This window comes from Convolutriloba macropyga, chromosome 4, assembly GCF_964194025.1.
Source record: "Convolutriloba macropyga chromosome 4, txConMacr16.3, whole genome shotgun sequence".
NCBI classification, from domain to species: Eukaryota; Metazoa; Xenacoelomorpha; order Acoela; family Convolutidae; genus Convolutriloba; species Convolutriloba macropyga.
In genome coordinates, this window is record NC_134471.1 from 17,806,197 (window position 1) to 17,827,548 (window position 21,352).

General features: G+C 35.6%; 2 protein-coding genes across 3 annotated transcripts in view; one reads left to right on the forward strand and one right to left on the reverse strand.

Annotated features, from left to right (window-relative positions):
* Window positions 1-21,352, forward strand: part of LOC142337492 (N-alpha-acetyltransferase 16, NatA auxiliary subunit-like) — a 444,167-nt gene that overhangs the window by 202,878 nt on the left and 219,937 nt on the right. The gene's annotated exons all lie outside the window — the stretch shown is intronic.
* Window positions 1-21,352, reverse strand: part of LOC142338007 (uncharacterized) — a 71,019-nt gene that overhangs the window by 18,734 nt on the left and 30,933 nt on the right. Inside the window, exon 4 of the mRNA XM_075387641.1 lies at window positions 1,267-1,553. Within this exon, the coding sequence (XP_075243756.1) occupies window positions 1,267-1,553 (287 nt within the window). The remainder of the gene's footprint in view (window positions 1-1,266; window positions 1,554-21,352) is intronic.

Genomic DNA, 21,352 nt, shown 5'->3' on the forward strand with positions numbered 1-21,352 from the left:
CACGGTACGTGGCATTAGATAGTGAATCGTTATGTAAAAATGTGGCACGGCGTCTGGGGGGATGCAAATAATATGCGCCCACTATGCTTGGGTGCGCAAACGGAAAAGATCCAAATTTTTTTTCAGTGGAAAAGTCTTCACAAAATTTATTTTTATTCCATATTCTAGGCGTCTTCAACAGTTTTTTGCCGAACCTGCGGTTATTCACGTAAAGTTTTCAGCTTAAATGGCGCTAAAAATAAGTTTTCTCTGTTACTTATTGCCTTCGCTTGTAAACACGTATGCCCGAGTCTTGAGGACAAAACTAAATCATGGTGACCAAAAAAGGCTAAGTGGCAAAATGCATTAAGAAAGACAAAAACAGCCGATAGAAGTTTTGTTTGAGGGTAATTCAAGAAAATTCAATTAGGATATTTTCAGTCGAATCATAGAAGAACGTGATGCTTCAAGATATTAAAAGCTGTCTTTTGTTTAGCTGAGATACATCATTACGTTTATCATCTAGTTATTTTAGACCAAGAAATCTCCAGGGGGATAGAAATTAGGAAAACTTGCACATTATTTCAGGCAGTTGTTTTCTGTCTCCTCTGAACAGCGACGGCTCACTTAGGTTCTTATAAACTCTTTGTTATTGAGAGTTAGAGGTAATAAATGAACAGATTAAGAATGAAAAAAAGACAGAAATGGTCAGTTTTTTAAATGAAAAACCCTAGAAACAAACATTAAATGTAGATATTGCCACGTAGGAGTCTTGGTTTATGTAAAAAATCGAAATTAATGGTTTTCATTGATATAAGAAAATGTTACTAACCTAGGATTCCTAGGTACAGAATTTCAGAGCCTACGGACTCACAAACGCCTACGAAGAAAGTGCTATGCTTGCTAACGCAGATTTATAATGAAAAGGGTAACATTTTCACGGGTCCAGGATAGAACATCTGGTTATACTAATTTGCGATTGAGATCAATCAAAGTGAAATTCAAAGGGACCCACAGTCCAGGAAGCCCAGCAAACTTAAGAAGAAAGCGCGGATCTATTCTGTTCCCCCCCCCCAGTGTTTTTATGACCCCCCGTTACAAATTCTATGTTGTTATATAGCACGTTACTAATAAAATAGCACGTGCGTCTGGGGTCATCAAAAATTTGTTCTCACTAAGCTCAGGGGGGGGGGGGGGGAAACATAATAGATCCGAAAGCGCAATTGCTTGTTAACACCGATTTCTAATGAAAATGGAAACGTTTCCACGGGGATATAAAACAGATACCAGACAGCAGGTCGTCAATGGGAGTACCCGACATTATTCCATTTCTGTGGTTGACACACGTTTCAAAATAAGTCATAAACTTCAATTGGTTAGATATCCAGCGCTTCTGTAGCCTCAAGTGACGTTCCAACTGGTTCTGGACATAGTTGCGGCCGTTGAAACATTTCCCACCTCTATTGAACATTACAAGGTCACCTGAAGACGCTCTTGCCATCTCGCATATTGTAATTCCCAGTCCTATATCATCCAGTGCCATGTTCTGGACTGTCTTCTGGTACCACTGGTAGCTTAAACAATCTTAGAGCGCTTAATTTTTCCTTGGATCAATTAAATACTGCAAACATCAGTTTTTATGAAATTAGGTCTCAGAAATTGGTGAAAACGTCGAAAACATTGTTTATCACCAGAATAATTTGAATATAATTACCCACTTTTTATATAATTTTTAATTATAAGATGTTTAATTTCAAAAAAAAATATCTTAGTGCCTCTTGATCTTTGTTAGCTAAAACAATTTTTGCTGTTATAAATTTTGATTTCTTACCAAAATGATTTTTGCTGCTCAACAGTTCCACTGAGGAAAGGCCAGACATTTTAAACGTCATAACATTATAAGGAGGAAATCAATATTTTTCTTTAACTCCCCCAGCCCGCCCTCAGCGCTATACTATGCAATAACCTATTAAACATAAACGTCCGAAAAATTGCTCTCAAATGACAGGCGGCAGAATTTAATTCAGGAGCTGTGGCTTTAATAAATGTTTCTTTATTGGTGCAAAAACAGGTGTCAGGACATTTTGCCCAGTTTTATTTTACCCAATGCCAACATAGCCAATTTACCTCATTGCTAAATTAACCTGAACGACAGTAGTAATAGGGTGAGCAAGGCTCCCCCGGGGGGGGGGGGGGTGTAGACCCCATGTATTAAGATAGGGTATAGGAGTTATTTTTGAGAGGGGGTCTACACTAATGTATTAAGATAGGGTATAGGCGGCGTACATGTATTAAGATAGGTTATAGCGGCGCCACAAATTAAGATTAGCGGGCGCCACGTATTAAGATTAGCGGCCGCCATGTATTAAGATTAGGAATATCCTCCGCAATGTATTAAGATTGGGGATAAATCTAGGGGTGTTCCAGGGGGTGAGTAGTAAGGCAGGAGCAGACCAGGGTGATTTTCCGGAGCCACTTGTCACGTGATTTTAGAGGTCATGTAGGGATTAGCAGGGAATTATACATGCAGCGCGCAGGGAATTGTACATTCAGCGCGTACGTACAGGCGGGGAATTGTACAGGCAGCGCGCATTAACGGATAATTTCCCTCGCAGTAAATTTCAACATTTTTTGGTTTAACCACAGCAATGTATTAGGATTAGGTATAGCCGCCGCAATGTATTAAGAATAGGTATAGCCACCGCAATGTATTAAGATTAGGTATAGCCGCCGCAATGTATTAAGATTAGGTATAGCCGCCGCAAAGTATTAAGATTAGGTATAGCCGCCGCAATGTATTAAGATTAGGTATAGCCACCGCAATGTATTAAGATTAGGTATAGCCGCCGCAATGTATTAAGATTAGGTATAGCCGCCGCAATGTATTAAGATTAGGTATAGCCGCCGCAATGTATTAAGATTAGGTATAGCGGCCGCAATGTATTAAGATTAGGTATAGCCGCCGCAATGTATTAAGATTAGGTATAGCCGCCGCAATGTATTAAGATTAGGTATAGCCGCGGCAATGTATTAAGATTAGGTATAGCCGTCGCAATGTATTAAGATTAGGTATAGCCGCCGCAATGTATTAAGATTAGGTATAGCCGCCGCAATGTATTAATATTAGGTATAGCCGCCGCAATGTATTAAGATTAGGTATAGCCGCCGCAATGTATTAAGATTAGGTATAGCCGCCGCAATGTATTAAGATTAGGTATAGCCGCCGCAATGTATTACGATTAGGTATAGCCGCCGCAATGTATTAAGATTAGGTATAGCAGCTGCAATGTATTAAGATTAGGTATAGCCGCCGGAATGTATTAAGATTAGGTATAGCCGCCGCAATGTATTAAGATTAGGTATAGCCGACCCTAAATAGCAAGATGGCGCAGCGGAAGCGTGCTGGGCTCATAACCCAGAGGTTGGTAGATCGAAACTACCTCTTGCTGATCTGGCATTGTCACAGTACTAGTGGAGATTTACGCGCTCATAACATGGAAAAATGTTAAATGAAAGAAAAAAATTGAATTAAAAAGTACAAAATAACAGACACAGTACAAATTAAGCACATGCAAATACAAAATTAATCAAACGTTTACATGCTGATAGTACAAAAGAAAGAGTACTAAAGTACATTTAGCCGAGTAGTTAATAAAGTCGACAACAAAAATTTGAGTAACTTACGAAGAATTAAGGAATTTAGAAAAAAATTACTGTCGACTTTATTACACTTCGACTTATTTTACATTAAATTTATCAAATTCACGTATAATTATTTATAAAGTTTAAAACATGAACATCATGAACATTGTTCAGTTTTGTTTGAAAAAATTTAAATAGTTGAAATGCTGCAAATATTGTGTAAAATCCACACAAATTATCAGTTTTCTGTACTGGCTGTTGTATCTTTTTCTGATACTTTTTATTCAAAAATTTGTATTTTGTGATTGGACGAGCCAAAGAATCAGCAAAGTAATAAGTTCGATTGAGTCGAGCAACCATTATCCAATGCTCTCCAGCTTCACTGCTCGGAGAAGTGTTGATGAGAGCAAAGCTGAATGTGGGTAGTCTTGGAACACAATCTGCTGGAAACGATCCAATATAGCGGTATTTGAGTTCTGGGATTCGTTCAATTATCTGTCTCAGGGAAGTGTTATCCATGACAAACAATTTTTCTCTGCTTTATTTCGCAAGTACCATTAGCACACGGATTTTTAACTGTACAGTCAAGCTGGAAAGACTCATTCTCTTCAAAAAAGCAACAATCATTGGACTTTTTACCTTGCTCTAATAAAACTTTGCTTGTCTTTTTAGTCTTGTCAACAGATTTGTTATGGGAGTTGGGGTAGAATAAAATAATTATAAAAAAAGTACCAGAAAAATTAGGAGAGGAACGTAAACAAAAAAGTTTGAATTAGTTCGCCCCCAGTTAACGTCCATTTTAAGAAATTATTTGGTGAAGAGAATGGCAACTGGGTGACGATAATATATAACCCAAAAATGTTCCAATGCAGAAAGCAATGATGTAGAACCCATAAAAAACTGAAAAAAATATGAAAAAAGTTTTCGTTAACGCAAAAATCTTCAGACATTTTTAGCAATCGTTCCGAACTGATCAATTTTAACAGTGGACATCCTTTCTCCTAGAACAATTAATTCTGTCACGCTTCTTAGCGGGCGATCGAAAAACATTTCTAATCGGATACTTTCACCGCTGAGCTCAGGATAATGAATATTTTCTCCAGCATCTTGAAGTGAAGTGAGATCAAATACAAGTACGTAATGGTTCTGAAAAAGATTATGTGGTAACGCGGGAATCTCTTCGTTAAAGTTCGTTGCTTTCATTGTTGTTACATATGCCCTACAGTCATTGCTTGTATCAACTGATACTATAGCTCTACCTCCTCGAACAATTCTTAGTTCCCGTAAACCAAAATTCTGATAATGGAAAGGATTTTCTTGAAAATGTCCTGTGAATGCTGGATTTGTGTTCATCGCAATAGCTATTCTTCTGATTGGAGAATTGTTAAAAACATTTTCCTGAATAAACTGGTTCTGTCCTGAAGGAATAATAAATGTGCGTGCAATTGTTTCCATAAAGTTGTAACAAGCAGGTTGATGAGTTAATTGATATTTGATAGTCTGGTGATACACTTCGTTAACAACAACACGTCTTGTAAACAGGGAACGGTCAAGAACTTTAAGGGAGACGTGAGGATTGTAGGAGATCATGTAAAAATTGGGTCTTGCACGAATCAATTTCAGTCTAACTTTTGTATTTGGTAGCAGTAACTTTTCACATTGGAACAAATCAATTGCTAATTTACCGTAATAAGTAGTTCCATTTTTCAGCAAAAGTGCTTCCTCTCGATCTATAAAAGGGCTTTTCTCAAAATCGCTGGGTTCTTTTTCAAATTCATATCCATGACAAGCCAAAATACCTTCATTATTTCTTGTGGAAGCGTTAAGTTCATTGGAAATTAAAGCTTTGTGTCCATAGAGACCATTTGAGTTGTAAACCTGTTGATTGTTCAGATACACCTCACAGTTGGAGAAGAGCGAGTGCAATAAATTGTTGACATGAGTTAGATAATGTAAATCATCATCTTTGAAAGACATTCCCATATCTCCTTTTCCATGTTCGTCTTTTTTCATAAAGTCATCAAACAATCTTCCCTTTTGTAAACCTACTTTGATTTGAAGGTGAATATCTCTCATATCAAGATATATGCTTCTATCTGTTTCAAACTAGAACTCAATGCTGCTTTCATCCAATGAAGTACTGGGATAAACTTCTTGAACGTGAGAAGATTCAATTGGTTCCAAAACAGGAATTTTGTCAAAAATCTCCAAGCAAGAGTTCGTAAAGTGACCATAACGAAGGTTGCTATCGTTTGTTGATCTAGTATTCATTTTAGCTTAGAAAAAATATCTCTTCTATTTCGACGACGACGACGACGACTGGTTTTTGGGGGAGTTCTTCGAATAATGCGACGTTTCCTAATTTTTCCACCACCTAGCTGTTTACGTAATGTTTGTTTTCTAACATCTGCAGCCACAGATTTGAATTTTTTCTTTCCAGTTAGAACATTTCTAATTTCTGGTGCAGCTATATCAAGCAAATCAGCACCAACTCTTTCTGCTGCTGGGACAACATATCTCCTCAAGAATGGAATAGCTGTCCTCCCAATTGTTTGTGCTAATGCTCCGAATCCTCTTCCCCTCTGTCTTGAATAACCACGAAAATACGGTAAATCACTATCAGCAACCATTTTCTACAACTTTAAATCTAAAAATGATTGTTAGAAGTTTTTCTAAACATTAGTACCGCTCTTGTTACACCAACAGAGTTGAAAGGAACTTTTTCACCATAAGAGTCCGGGAGCTCGAGTTTTATGCTGAGGAATGAGTTTTTTAGAATTTTTTTAAATTGTAAGTTTGTAAAATTTTGATAATTCATGTATTGTCCCGTTGAGATGATATCTCCATTCTTAACTTTTGATATAAACGGAATGCATCGTAAAAGAGCAGCTTTTGTATCACCCACTATATTGTATTCAACAATATCACTATATATCATTAAGGTGTGTATTCGTGCAATGTCATAAGGGAACTTGGGAAAATGTGGACCAGCACCACTCATGAAAACACCCATACCATAAACAGCTTCTTCGCATCCAAAGACATGGCAAAGATCGGCACTAAAAATGACAAGTAAAGAGTTCTGATTCGGAAGACTCCAAGATATTCGCTGAGTAATTTTGTTAAAGTTTAACTTGATTGGTGTTTTTTTCATATTTTTCACGTTCCTGAATTTTTTTGTTCATTTCATTGACAATATCAGAGATCGAGGGGTATAGACCTGGATCAAGTGTGTAATAATCCGATGGTTTTGTATCTGGCGTTGCTTCATCTAGATAGAAGAGTTTACCCTCTGTTATGTTTTGGTACAAGGAAGGATACGACAGTTCTGTTATCGCTACCTTCCATTCTCCATCAAGACTAATTTGTTCAGGTAGAAAATTCGTGAAAGAACTTAGTGTATTGTTTGGTTAACAATCAAACGACGCATTGGAAACCAACTCAACAGTGAAAGAACTCATCTTTAAATGATACACTTTGAAAGCTCTTGTTCATAAAATTTACCTAGATTTTCATCACCTTGTTCTCCAAAAAGGTTATAGGTTGTTGGTTTAAAGGTAGCAACTTTAACAATTTTGAATATTTTATTTGTGAACTGAGATTTATAACCTTTTCTGAATGGAATATCTTTTTTTGATATCCGAACATTTTCACCCGCTTTAAAACGAGGTTCGATTATATTGGTTAATTGGGTTTCTGTAAAAAATTGACAAAAAGTCGTTGTTTGTTACATTTTTTGGAGCTTTACCTGTTGAGCGATTAACTCTTGTGTTCATAGTTTTGAGAAAGGAATCCATTTTTCTCATTTGTCACCATTTTCTTCCATATAGCGATAAATAATGTTTTTCAGAGATTTTATAGCTCGTTCTGCTACAGCAGTTTTTGTTTCACTTCTAGTAGAGTAAATTTTGATTTTCTTGTCCGTACAAAACTTTCGAAACTCGCCGCTAAAATCTGTTCCCTGATCAACCCATACTTTCGCTGGCATACTTTTTACGCAACATTTTTTTGAAAGCTGCAACTGCATCGGTAGAGTACTTTGACTTCATTGGTTGCAGATGAACAAAGCAAGAAAAGACGTCAACACATACTAATAAATACTTCACTCCATTATTACTATCCGATAATTTATCCATAAAAGCTAGATCGAGACACCAGATCTCATTGATTCGCTTAGCAAAGGCTGGTAATCTTTTGAAATGTCCTGTTGCATGACGATACTTTGTGTAGGAATCTTTGCTGTGCAGAAAGTAGGCAACTTTTTTTTGGATAACCCACTTGCCTTTTGTAGATTTTTAATTGATCCATATGCGGCTTTTCCATCTCTATACAGCCTTTGTAGCTTGGCTTTTTCAGATTTTGAAAGGAATCCAGCTCCCTCTGTCTTTGCTTTTGGCATCTTTGTTTATTACTTTTTGCGGATTTATTCCGGTAGCATCAAGTATTGTGTAATATATGTCGGGAAAATCAACGTTCTTTCTTTTTAATGCAAAAAAAATCTGCAAAAGGTACTTCTGTGTCTCTTCCATCCAATAAAATTGTGTCGTTGAGAGATAGGTTGACTCGCGGTGAATTCAAATTTGATCTACAATTGATTCGTTCTTTAAAGATCTGGTTTTGTTGCCGATTTCCTTGTAATTAGGGTTCAAATGTGTTGGGACAGAAACTGGCTTCTGCTCAAAAGTGTCCAACTTTTTAACTTCTAATTTGCATTTTTGTTCGTAAAGGTGTTGAGGAATCAAAACAAACTGTTCCATTTCAAGACAATTGATTAATGATAGATGGTGTCAAAATTGATATGAGCTCTAATCCTTTTCGTGAACTTAAAATTGCTCTTCTTTTATTTATTCCGGTTCTTTTTAGCACGAGTTGATGAATTTTGTCTCTGTACTTTATTACGTCTTGTTTTTGTAATTCCTGTAGTTGTCCCCCGAGAAGGCTTACTATGCATTCGTTTAGAAACTGAATGAAATCTTTTGGACAATTTTTTAGGAAGGTTTTCTTGAAGTTCTGGGAATACGTTTGGAACGTTATCAGCGTAGAGAGATGTTGTGTGTTCATCGTCCAAAAAAGTAATCTCTTGTTTCGTTTTAGGGAGAAAAAAACTAGTGGGAATAGAACCACTGTTTGTTCAAAATCTAAGAGAGTCGAATGTTTTCGGAGTCAGATCAATGAGTAAGTGACCATACGGGATTGAAGTAGCGATTAAATACCAATCTTTTAATTGTGATCCTAACCCGAGCTGTTTTTAAGAGTGTTAATCTGGAGAGCATCTCTAGGAGACTTGAATAAAACTATATGAGTATTTTGTAACTCAATATCTCTTCCCAACCTACTCTGATGAAAAAGATTATGCTTTATATATATTGTACTAAGTCCTTTGTGTCTTCAAGGTGTCGCGATTTTGACAAATTCTTTGAGCTTGAGATTTCCTCACAAGAATCATCAAAAATCAGCAAATACTTTGTTCCATTATTGGGTAGACTCTGAATGAACTCAAAGTCAACTCCTTGAATAAAATGAATGTTCTTAATGTTTTTGGACGTTAGACCGTAAAGTGATTGATAATGTTGATAAAAATATTAAATTTTATCAAAATCGGTTTGAAAAGTTCCAATAATTAGCCAATCATGGATAAGATGAGATTTTCCAGACCCGCTTGGTCCCACCAATGAAATAAAAATGCGTTCCTTAGTAGAAATTATTTTGTTCATTATTTAGGAGAAGGTAAAATATAACCGACTGTACTAGATAAGATAGCAATCCAAACTGTTGTTTCTTCACAGGTTTCGGCAAGAGTTATTCTTACTATACAGCACGCTAATTTTGACAAAATAACAAAAAAATTGGGACAAAAAAACCACCAGAGATCTATTACAAGTCTGTCCAAAACATTTCCACGATTGTCGTTCCTGGTTATTATCATCAAAGACAAAATTACCTAAATTTAAACCGTTATCTGTATGCTCGGTCATTTATACCTTATTTTTATGGGAAAATCAATTTTTTGAACTGGGAATGCAACTTCTCTCTGATTTCAAAAGTAGTAAAATAAAAATAATAAATTACAAAACGATCACTAATACAAATAGAAATTACAAATAGAAATTACAAATATAATACGGTATCAAAAAAATCCAGAGTCCAAGTTCCGTGAGCATAAGCTTTCTTCTCTGCACAGTGAAATGTCTTTTTGTGTCGATACGGATAATTGCTACAATCCCAGTCAGTATCCGAGTCATTGAGAAGTTTGGAAACTTTTGGACAACCAAGATCATCTAGATTCTCCACATCTTTACACAAGTAATTTGAGAGAAGATTACACTTCTCTAACCCTTTTGCAAAGTATTCTGTTGTAGGTGAACAATGTTGGTGAATGATTGATGACAACTCAGTGTATTCCAGTTTTCCATTGTTCCAATTATACCCATGTAAATTTTTAGTGTTCCACTTTGCTTGAAAAGTAGGTAGATAGTCTTTGGGTGGGAGGAAACTGTATCCCAATACAATTCCATCCTTGAAAACACCCAACTCCTTGACAATTTTCCCTTCCAAGCACTCAATATCAAACACAACGAGAGACATTCTTTTTTCTAGGTTGAATTATTACAAAAATGATTAGCAGTCTAGCATTTTGAAAATTTGAGGATGATAAAATTTAATAAAGACACAAAAGATTAACCCAGTTAAATGTCCCAAGAAACATGAGCTTGGAAAATTTGGTAACATGTAACAGTATCCTGGACCTTTGTTTGTAGTTGCTTTCACCGCTCCAGCAGAATCGTGTAGTATAGCATGTAATCGAAAAACTTTCAATCTAGCAAAGAAGAAGTCTAAAAAGGAATTTCCATAACCAAAAGGTCCTCCATGAGGAAATTTTTGGTTAATTTCCTCCAAATTTATATTCTTGTCCCAAATTTTACAGGCCGCTAAAAAACAGTTTTTGCGTTTTTCATTTTCGGGAAACATTGAAAGGATGCTTCCGTAACAATTGAATATGTTGACAAGAAGGACAATATCCATCAACTTTGCGTTTTGCGTTCCTTCATCCATGTCAATGCAAGTTTTCTTAAACTTTTCAATATAAGATAAAAGTGTAGGTAGATGCTCTAGTAAGTTCTCGTACTCTTCTTTTTTCAATTCAGTATTTGTCAGAAAACTCCACTGATATCCGTTCCAACGATGTTGTGAAATGGTAACTTGTTGTCTATCTGAACGATATATAAGACTTGTTCTGCGTAATCCGTTGTGAATAACCCACTTAAATTCTGAAATTTGGGACTCTATGTCCAAATTTTGTAATTTGGGAAAACTTTGAGCTTCAAGAACAGTATAGGAATATCTTTTAAATTAGTAATGAAGTCTAACGTGAAAAACCTTTGACTTATCTCTGAGACTCAAAAAAATGTTTCTTGAGCAACCAATATCCCAACTCATTCTCAGATCAAAGATTTTTAAAATGAAAAATTTATTGTAGAGAAGACAAAGACATATTACAAAATCACACAACAATTATTATTGAAATGTACATTGTTCAATATTAGAAAATTCATTCAAATTTTGAATCAGTTCCTTGAACTCGTCCAAAGTGTAGCTGACATAAGTCACCTGCTTGAACTCATTGTTTTCTTTGCGACAAAAGAGCCGAATCTGTACATAAATGGAGGCTGGATTCTCCTGAACGTATTGAATGAAAGTCACATATATTCGTCGATTTCGTCCTATGCTGACCTCTCTGACTTTGTGACATCGTTGCAGCACATCCTCCATACATGGGTTCTTATCAAATTGAGTCCGGTGTTCAATCAGTTCCAATTCCCCATTCAGGATATTGTTCTTGAGGAAACAGAATTTCTTGAATTCGTAATCTCCAATTCGAAGTTGTTGATACTTCTCAAATGTTCCAGAATTATCTTTTTTGAAGACTTGGAAAGTTGGTTCGGAATAATTTTGCCCGTTTTTAAAAATCTGGGACACAGTAAATCTCCCAAATCTTTTTGGTTTAGAACCAAAGTCTATATAAAATGGAACCGAATCAGTTCCAGTTTTAGGTTGAGAATCGGTAAACATAGAAGGAGCACTCGAGTAACACGGAGAGACTTTAGAGAGAAACATTTTATCAACTTAATGTGACAGAGAGAAATTAATTGAATGATTTGACTTGTAATTTTACTTCCTCTATTGTTTCCGATCACCTTTATTTGGTAATGATGTCATTATTCTTCTTTCATTTCCAAATATGGAAAATTCAATTGCGTCACTATGCAAAAATTCCTTATAAGGAAATTAAGCCAGAAATTTTAAGTTGAGCAAACATTTGAACTAGAGCAGCATATTTATCTTGATGTTTAGCACGTCTGTGTTGCATTAGCGAGTAATAGCGTTTGAAATATTTAGAACAAGTAAAACAACGAATTTTTCTGAGCTGCTGTCTCTTGAACTGTGTCATTTTTCAAATGAAGTTTTCGCTGCGTTTGAACTGAATTGCGTTATTTCCTTATACGGTAGTTTAAAAAAATCACTCCAAAATCACTTTGGTTACAGAATGGCAGCAGTTATGTGTCAAGTTTTACCTGACTTTTATAAAAAGTTTTGTGAGAAAGCCTTGTTCATTTGCGTATCAGTTAAGGATTATAAACCTTACTTGCTTACTAGTGAATACTCTGTTGCGTCTCACAATTACACTTTTTGTCCTCTGAAAAATTGTTCTTATCACATAATTCTCATTTCATCTTCCATTAATGAATTACTCCAAAAATTGGATGATTTATCTTTTCAATATCAGACAGTGGATTGCTTATACACCTTATATAAACATCAGTTTTTTGGTCAGACAAAGGAAGAAGCAGGACTTGTTTTCACCCAATTGAAGAGAGCGGTACAACATAATTCGGAAAACAAATTTGTTGAAAAACTACCCAGCGTGTCTAAGAAGAGATTGAGTAGAAAAAAGTTCAAGAGACATCTACTGAGAGCTGAGCAAAGAAATGCCAGCACACAAACATTGAGATCATCCTTTTTCAACCGAATTCAGTCACTTAAGAACTCAAAGTATGAGAGTAAATTAATAAAAATTGTTGATTGTTTACTAGATGGTCATGGAATAATTGATAACCCCGTGTTGTACTTTGAAGTTAGAAAGTAATAAATAGTTTGTACTAAAATGTTTTATTATTAGTGTATATTCTAAAAGTCAAAATTTGAAGTCGATTTGTTTGTTTAATGTCGAATTTGCACACAACATTTTTTGTTAAAAGTCAAAAATAGAACCAATTTTTTTCTCATTTTTCTTAGTTTTACGGTATGATTTTAAGCAAAAAACATAAATTTTAAAATGACAAGTTTTGAATCTGTTCTTGCAGCTTAAAAATCGGATTTGTAACAGTAATTTTTTCTTAAAAATCGAATTTTTTCTCGACATATTTTGTTAAATATCGAAAATAAATTCGACAATTTTCTTAAATATCAAAAATAAATTCGGTATTTTTCTTAATTGTCGAAAAGCAAATTTTCAATAATAACCAAATACCTAAATTATCAAGTAACCTTTCGTGTTAATCTTTTATTCTGGAAAACTTGAAAAAAGTAGTTAAAAAATTATAAAATTGAAAATGTAAAATTAATACGAAACACCCAAAAGGTATTCAGAAACTTTATTATTTTCACGAACAAATACAAAATAGTTTACAAAATTGAACATAGAAATCATTAAAAAAGAGTTTCAATAACATATTCTGGTAAGTTCTGAATTTCATTACCGAAACCTCTTTGTCGCTCAATTCTACCCGGTAGTTGAGTTGGTTGAACAGTGACTGGGGTATTAGGTACATCACTCAAAAAGGTAGGGCTGTGAGCTGTTCCTTCCTCAATTCAAGGGGTTGTCATCGAGGGTGTAGTTGACATGTCAGTAGATCCATAGTACTGCGCTGGATCAAAGTTTTCCAGATCGTTAAATGACGTGGTGGTACTAGTATCGATACTCAACTCGCTATGTTCTCTACTATGAGCTCTTGAAGCTATTTGAAGAAGATTATTTTCCACCTCCGAGCCTGATACCTCAACTACATCTGGTGTAGTGAACCATCTGTTTGGAATTTGCCCTTCCTCCCAAGGAAATATGTACTGAATATTTCCAGCTACGTAGTTGGCCGGAAAATCAGATCCATTAACGTGAGGATAGTGGTGTCCACTGACAACAGCAACTTCGTGTCCCTTCGCGTGAGTTCCGAGCTGATTCTCTGTGATTGGGACCTGCCCCTGATGATATGTATCAAACTGTTGTCAGTGGTGCTCAATAATGTGCCACACAGTAATGGGTAAAGTGATCAGAGACTCATACAGTCCGTTTGATAAATCTCGAACTCCTATCCGAGCAATATCTTCAGTAAAAGAAAATGAGTACAGAAGGTTATTATTATGAACGGTGAACTCCATTTTGGAATAAATGATAGAAGAGGTTTTTGTTAGAAAATGATGAGAATGGATGAAAAGATTCTTGTTGAGAACGTGATAAAAGCAATCAGTGGAGAGAAAGTTATAAAGCTGCAAAGTTCCTTTTTAGGAAGGAAACACGATATATCAATTAGATTTAAACAAAAGTTAGAACTAAAGTAAGTATTTTTTAACAAGAAGAAAGTGAATGTTGGAGCTCGATAGCAGGATAAAATGTTGAGGAGTAGTTAATATAATGTGAGAAAGTAGTGATGATGTTTTCAGAGAAGTTGGATCAAATGATAATGTCAAAATCAACAACCTCTATATATAGTGTGCTCTGTCCAATCAGACAACAGTAACCAAAGATGGAAGATTTTATGACAAAAAGTGACGTTTAGCTTGAAATTTCTGGACGAACTGAAATTCAAATCCAAATTTGGGTAAAATTTTCCAACATGGTAGGAAGTGAAGGCTACATACAGGTTTCCGACTATGCTTTTACCTAAAATGGACTATTTTAGTTGAAATGAAGTGACATAATTTACCAAAAAAGTCAAGCTTTGATAAATTTTTTCCAATTCGTCAAATTTCAGATCAATCTCGGAAAATGTTCCATTTTTGGAATCAAATTTCTGTATATTTGCGTTAGGTAAACGAATTCCGAACCTAATCAGTACTCCCACTGCATTGTAGTCGTTGTAATAATGGAAGTACAAAGCACTCTGTAGTGAAGAAGTTATTGTTATTGGTTCTGGGAGAGGAACAAAGTTTGTTTGTGAAATATTTCTGTACTGTTCCAATACTTCTGTACAGTTCGGGGACGGAGTTCAAAATGAACAACAATTCGTATTTGCTTACATGAAATTCTGAGGATAAATCGAAAGACTGTTTCGCAATAAACTCCTCATATTCAAATTTTTTAACAGAGAACGTTGCATGCTCAAGTCCTTTACAAAATCGGATTATTCTGTTGGATTTTGTGAAAATGTCCAAAAAATTGTAAAAAAAGTATGAATCTACATCAATTTCGTCAATTTTGTATCAATCAGGTATACCTTCTTTTCTCTTTTGAATCTTCTCCAATATTTGTAAGTGGTTTTTGATCAACATGTTTCACAAATGAGTAAAATTTCACGTATTAATCTATTAAAATAAAAAAAATGTTAAAAGAGAGAATGAGATAAGCAAAACGATATCATTAATTTTTACAACAAGTTTCCTAATACTAAAATTTGATTGGTTTGTAGTTTGTAATATAATCACGTTAACGTCAATTGTATATAAGTTATCTTCATTTAAAGTAGGAGTTTTCTTCTCTAATGTTTTAATATTATTGTAAAAACACATTTAGCGTTTTATCGGTGAAATTACAAAATTAGTTTGTTTACAATAATATTTGTATTCTCTAAGTGAGCAAACATCTGACAGATAGATTTTGTTAAGAAGTCTGTTTTGGGATGAATAGTAATGTTTTGTAAAAAAAAGTAACACAAATCAGCAATATGACAAATAAATATAACTTAAGATTTCCGATTTTCCTCCAAGGAATAAGGTTACACATTTTGGATGTTTTCTCGATTTAAATACAATGTAGAATGTAACACTGTGACTGCTTTGTAGGAAATTCTTGAAATTTCGTATGGCGTAATGTTACTAAAAATAGAAATTACGTCCTTTCCTTATATGGAAATAATTAGTCATAAAAGTTATTCTAACTAAAAAACCAAAAATTGTATTCATTCTCGCTTTGTTTGGTGAAAAATGGTCACTTTTTTTCTCACTTTGAAAATGGTTGTCAAGCAGCAAATGGCTCGACACAAAAAATCGTGTGATAGTGGGACTTTAAAATGTCCCAAGTGTCCACATTTCTATACAAAGAAGAGGACTTGAACTACCACCTTGCTAAGCACCACGCTCCTCAAGAAAAGAAGCTTAGTACAGTGTGCACTATATGCTTGGAGGAATTTCCAAGTTTTTATTCTCTTCAACAACATAAGAGAGGGAAACACGGAACTTCGACCAAAGTTGGAACCAAATCCAGCCAAAGCTTGAAAGAAGTACTAGAATCAGAAGAATTGGATAAGAACAACGAACAGTTACAGCAGGAACTTAGTGCCTGTCAACACTTCTTTGACAATACTGAGATGGAGAATGGGAGACATAGAGTATTCAATTTTAAATTGTCGAAATTTGATCCCAGCAAAATTAATGAAAAACTGAAGGAAGTGTTTGAAAAGCTTAACTGCGCTGCAAAAATAAATTTATCTCTGGGATTTATTTTACGAAATGTTGACACAGACAAATATTGATACTTTTATGCTCATGAGAACAACACCTTCTTTGAAAAGTCTCATTTACTTTGTTCTAGGGGAGACTTAGTCTCACTTCAGGATAGAGTAGAGAAAATGGATTTTATTGAGACTTGTGCTCAAGAAAGGGCAAACACAAAATGGCGGTATGCACTAACTACGAATGTAACAGTTTTCTGTGCTCTTCTCAACAATATCCCAATGGGATGTTTAGATGCTGCTATACCTGAACAGTTGTTTAGGAGAAGCGATGTAAATTTTCTTGTTACGATTGGATACGGAGAAACCTACAAGGACTACCTTTGCTTGTTTAGAGCTGTGGCTGTTCACTTGTATGGATCAGCTGAGCTGGAAACAAACGCAGCTAAGTTATTCAGTGACTTTCTCCACGAGTCTGGTCATGACGCAATTAACTTTAGAGGAGTGTCAATGGATCACCTTGTGTTTGTTGAAAACGCTATAAAACACAACATTTTCATTTATGACATTGACATTGAGGACGGGGATTTTGTAGGTGAACTTGCCAGAAAAAGTCTTGAGATGAACGAGAACAACATTAATCTACTGCGCTACAACAACCACATTTGCTATGTTGATGATATCAACACGTTCTTCAAACGATTCCGTTGTCCTAATTGTGATACCTTTATTAAACGTGCTGGTAATTTCCACCGTCACGTGAAATCTTGTAAAGATAGGATACAGCATATTTATCCGAAGAGTGTTTACACTTTGAGAGAAACTTGGATATGAGGAAGAACAAAAACTGTTCAAAAACTTGGCTGTTTTTGACTTCGAATCAATCTGCGTTTCATCTAATGAACTAAAAGATACCAATACAACTACTTGGATAGGAAAACATTAACCAATATCTGTGTCAATTTCCTCTAATTTATTGCAAGAACCTATTTTCCTTTGCAACAGAGACCCCAAGACACTGATTGTATCTTTTGTTCAAGCATTAGAAGAACTAGCCAGCAGAAGTAAAGCAGAAATGTTGCAAAAATGTTCCTCAATTGAAAATGCAATTAAAAACAGAGTAAGTTCTATTTTCTAGAAGCTAAATGGAAGGAAAGATGAGAGTACTCCAATGTTTGAATTTCAATATATCGAAGAAGAAGAAATTGATATGTCGACTCAATTCCTCCAAATTCAGAAAAATCAACTTCTCGAACTACAACAACATTTTGAACGTTATGTCAGCATTTTACCTGCATTTGGATTCAACAGCGGGAAATATGATCTGAATCTTATCAAGTCTTATTTACTACCCTACCTCATTCACGAGCGCGATATTCAACCAACGGTTATTAAAAAAGCTAATCATTTTGTATCCTTTAAATTTGGTGATGTTCAGTTTCTCGATATTCTAAACTTTCTTGGTGGAGCAACATCACTAGATTCGTTCCTCAAAGCTTACAAGACAAATGAGACCAAAGTATTTTTTCCTTATGAATGGTTCGACTCACCAAACAAATTGGATGTAACTTTCCTTCCCCCTTACGAATGTTTCTGTAGTAAGTTGAGAGATCACAATCCCTTAGAAAAAGAATTTACGGATTTCACAAAATTGTTGAATGGTGGACTTTCCCAACAGGAGGCTCTGAAAAAACTTAGGTTGAAAGTAGTGCCCCCTCGGGATTCGACAACTACAATTACCTGGAAAGTGTGTGGGAGCACGAACAAATGACAACTTTTCAAGACTTTGTCAGGTGGTATAATAACAAAGATGTTGTCCCGACACTAGAAGCGATGCAGAAATTGATGGAATTCTATCATAACAAAGGGATTGATATGTTAAAACTGGGTGGCACACTAACTAATTTAGCAAATATTTGTCTACCCAAATCAACTAATAGCAAATTCTATCCTTTCGTTGAAGCAGACAATGATTTACATGATAAAATTCGCGAAGATATGACCGGTGGTCCCTCTATTGGGTTTACTAGAAAAGCTATTGTGGATCAAACCTATATTCGAAACACAGAAAACATTGGCAAATCAATTGTGGGTATAGACGCCAGTCAACTTTACCCCTTCTCAATGGGTCAAGAAATGCCCACTGGGCTTAACACTAGATGGGAGTTTGATTCAGACTCTCAGAAGTTTAAAGCTAGACAAAATAAATCGAGGAAATTTGAGAACATGGTTATGTCGTACCTACAATCTCAGTGTCCTAACTGCACTATTGAAAGCTACTACACAACTGGAACTCAGAAAAATATTGATTGTTTTAATGTAGACGGACTTTGTGCTCACTGTAAAACTATTTTTGAAGCAATGGGTTGTTACTTTCACTTTTGTGCATGTCAGGAAGCAAGAGCAAGCATGTCAGAGGAACTCAGAAAGGATTAAAGAAACGGGAATACGATGAACTAAGACGAGACTATTTGCGAAACAAAGGATATAAAGTTGTTGAGATATGGGAATGTAACTGGTGGGAAACTGTCAAAGGTGATGAATCTGTAAAAATTCACGTGAGAAACAATTTCCCATTCAAGCTACCTCTGACTCAAGAATCTCTACTTACAACGATAAGAGAAGATAAACTATTTGGTTACGTTCAGTGTGATCTCGAAGTTCCAGATGGGTTGAAATACAAGTTCTCGAACTTTCCACCAATCTTTAAAAACTTTAATGTTAGTCGAGCAGATATTGGTGATTATATGAGGGATTATGCAATTGATAACAATTTACTCAAGCAACCGCAACGCATGTTAATTTCAAGCTTCAAGTTGGAGAATGGAACAGTCATAACACCTTTACTCAACTTTTACCTTAGTCTTGGGCTAAAATACACCAAAATTTATCGCTTCGTTCAGTACACACCCAAAAAAAGCTTCAACAATTTTGTCCAATCGGTTGTTGATGCTAGAAGAGTTGGAGATGAAAATCTTGAATCAAGCGTTGTAGCAGAAACAATGAAATTGTTAGGGAATAGTTCCTATGGTTACCAAATCATGGACAAAAGCAGTCATACAGAGACAAAATACTTGAACGAGGAAAAGACACACAAAGCTATCAACGGGAAATTGTTTAAGAGACTTAACAGTGTGTCAAAAGAACTATACGAAATTGAACTTGTAAAATCAAAAATTGAGCACCGTGAACGGATAGTAGTCGGCTTTTTTATACTTCAGTACGCAAAATTACGTATGTTGGAGCTTTATTACAATTTTTTTGATAAATTTTGTAATGTCGACACGTTCGAAGAGTTAAAAATGGACACTGACTCCTTATACTTATCTCTAGCGCACGATAATTTGTACGATTGCATTCGTCCATCTAAAAAAGCAGATTGGGAAACTCTGAGGGAACACGATTGTGATGATTCTTTCAAAGCTGATGCTGTACAAAATTTCTTCCCTAGAACTTGTTGTGATAAACATAAAAAGCACGATAAGCGTGAATCAGGTCTGTTCAAGGAAGAATTTAGATGTACTGAAATGATTTGTCTCTGTAGCAAAACATATTGTTGCTACGATGCCAAATCGGATAAGTAAAAATTCAGCAGCAAAGGACTGAACAAACGAACATTGGAAGAGACCGGAAATGGACCATTGGAAAAATATCGGCGAGTGATGGAAGAAATTATCAATTTAACATCTACAATTAGAGGATTTCGGACAATCAACCACTGCGTCGCTACCTATGATCAAACAAAGAAAGGACTCTCATATTTTTATCCTAAACGAAAAGTGTTATCTGATGGAATTCATACTGTACCCCTGAACTTGTAAATTATTTAATCAATTTTCGTATTGTGAGCGCTCTCTGTTGTGTTTAAAATTACTTATAATGTACTTGATTAATACTGTGTCTGTCTTTTTGTAACTTAATAATTCATTCTTTTAAAAATTTTCAATTTTCTCAATATTAGTGGATATAACTGACCTTAATACTTTGCGGCGGCTATACCTAATCTTAATACATTGCGGCGGCTATACCTAATCTTAATACATTGCGGCGGCTATACCTAATCTTAATACATTGCGGCGGCTATACCTAATCTTAATACATTGCGGCGGCTATACCTAATCTTAATACATTGCGGCGGCTATACCTAATCTTAATACATTGCGGCGGCTATACCTAATCTTAATACATTGCGGCCGCTACACCTAATCTTAATACATTGCGGCGGCTATACCTAATCTTAATACATTGCGGCGGCTATACCTAATCTTAATACATTGCGGCGGCTATACCTAATCTTAATACATTGCGGCGGCTATACCTAATCTTAATACATTGCGGCGGCTATACCTAATCTGAATACATTGCGGCGGCTATACCTAATCTTAATAAATTGCGGCGGCTATACCTAATCTTAATACATTGCGGCGGCTATACCTAATCTTAATACATTGCGGCGGCTACACCTAATCTTAATACATTGCGGCGGCTATACCTAATCTTAATACATTGCGGCGGCTATACCTAATCTTAATACAATGCGGCGGCTATACCTAATCTTAATACATTGCGGCGGCTATACCTAATCTTAATACATTGCGGCGGCTATACCTAATCTTAATACATTGCGGCGGCTATACCTAATCTTAATACATTGCGGCGGCTATACCTAATCTTAATACATTGCGGCGGCTATACTTAATCTTAATACATTGCGGCCGCTACACCTAATCTTAATACATTGCGGCGGCTATACCTAATCTTAAAACATTGCGGCGGCTATACCTAATCTTAATACATTGCGGCGGCTATACCTAATCTTAATACATTGCGGCGGCTATACCTAATCTTAATACATTGCGGCGGCTATACCTAATCTTAATACATTGCGGCGGCTATACCTAATCTTAATACATTGCGGCCGCTACACCTAATCTTAATACATTGCGGCGGCTATACCTAATCTTAATACATTGCGGCGGCTATACCTAATCTTAATACATTTCGGCGGCTATACCTAATCTTAATACATTGCGGCGGCTATACCTAATCTTAATACATTGCGGCGGCTA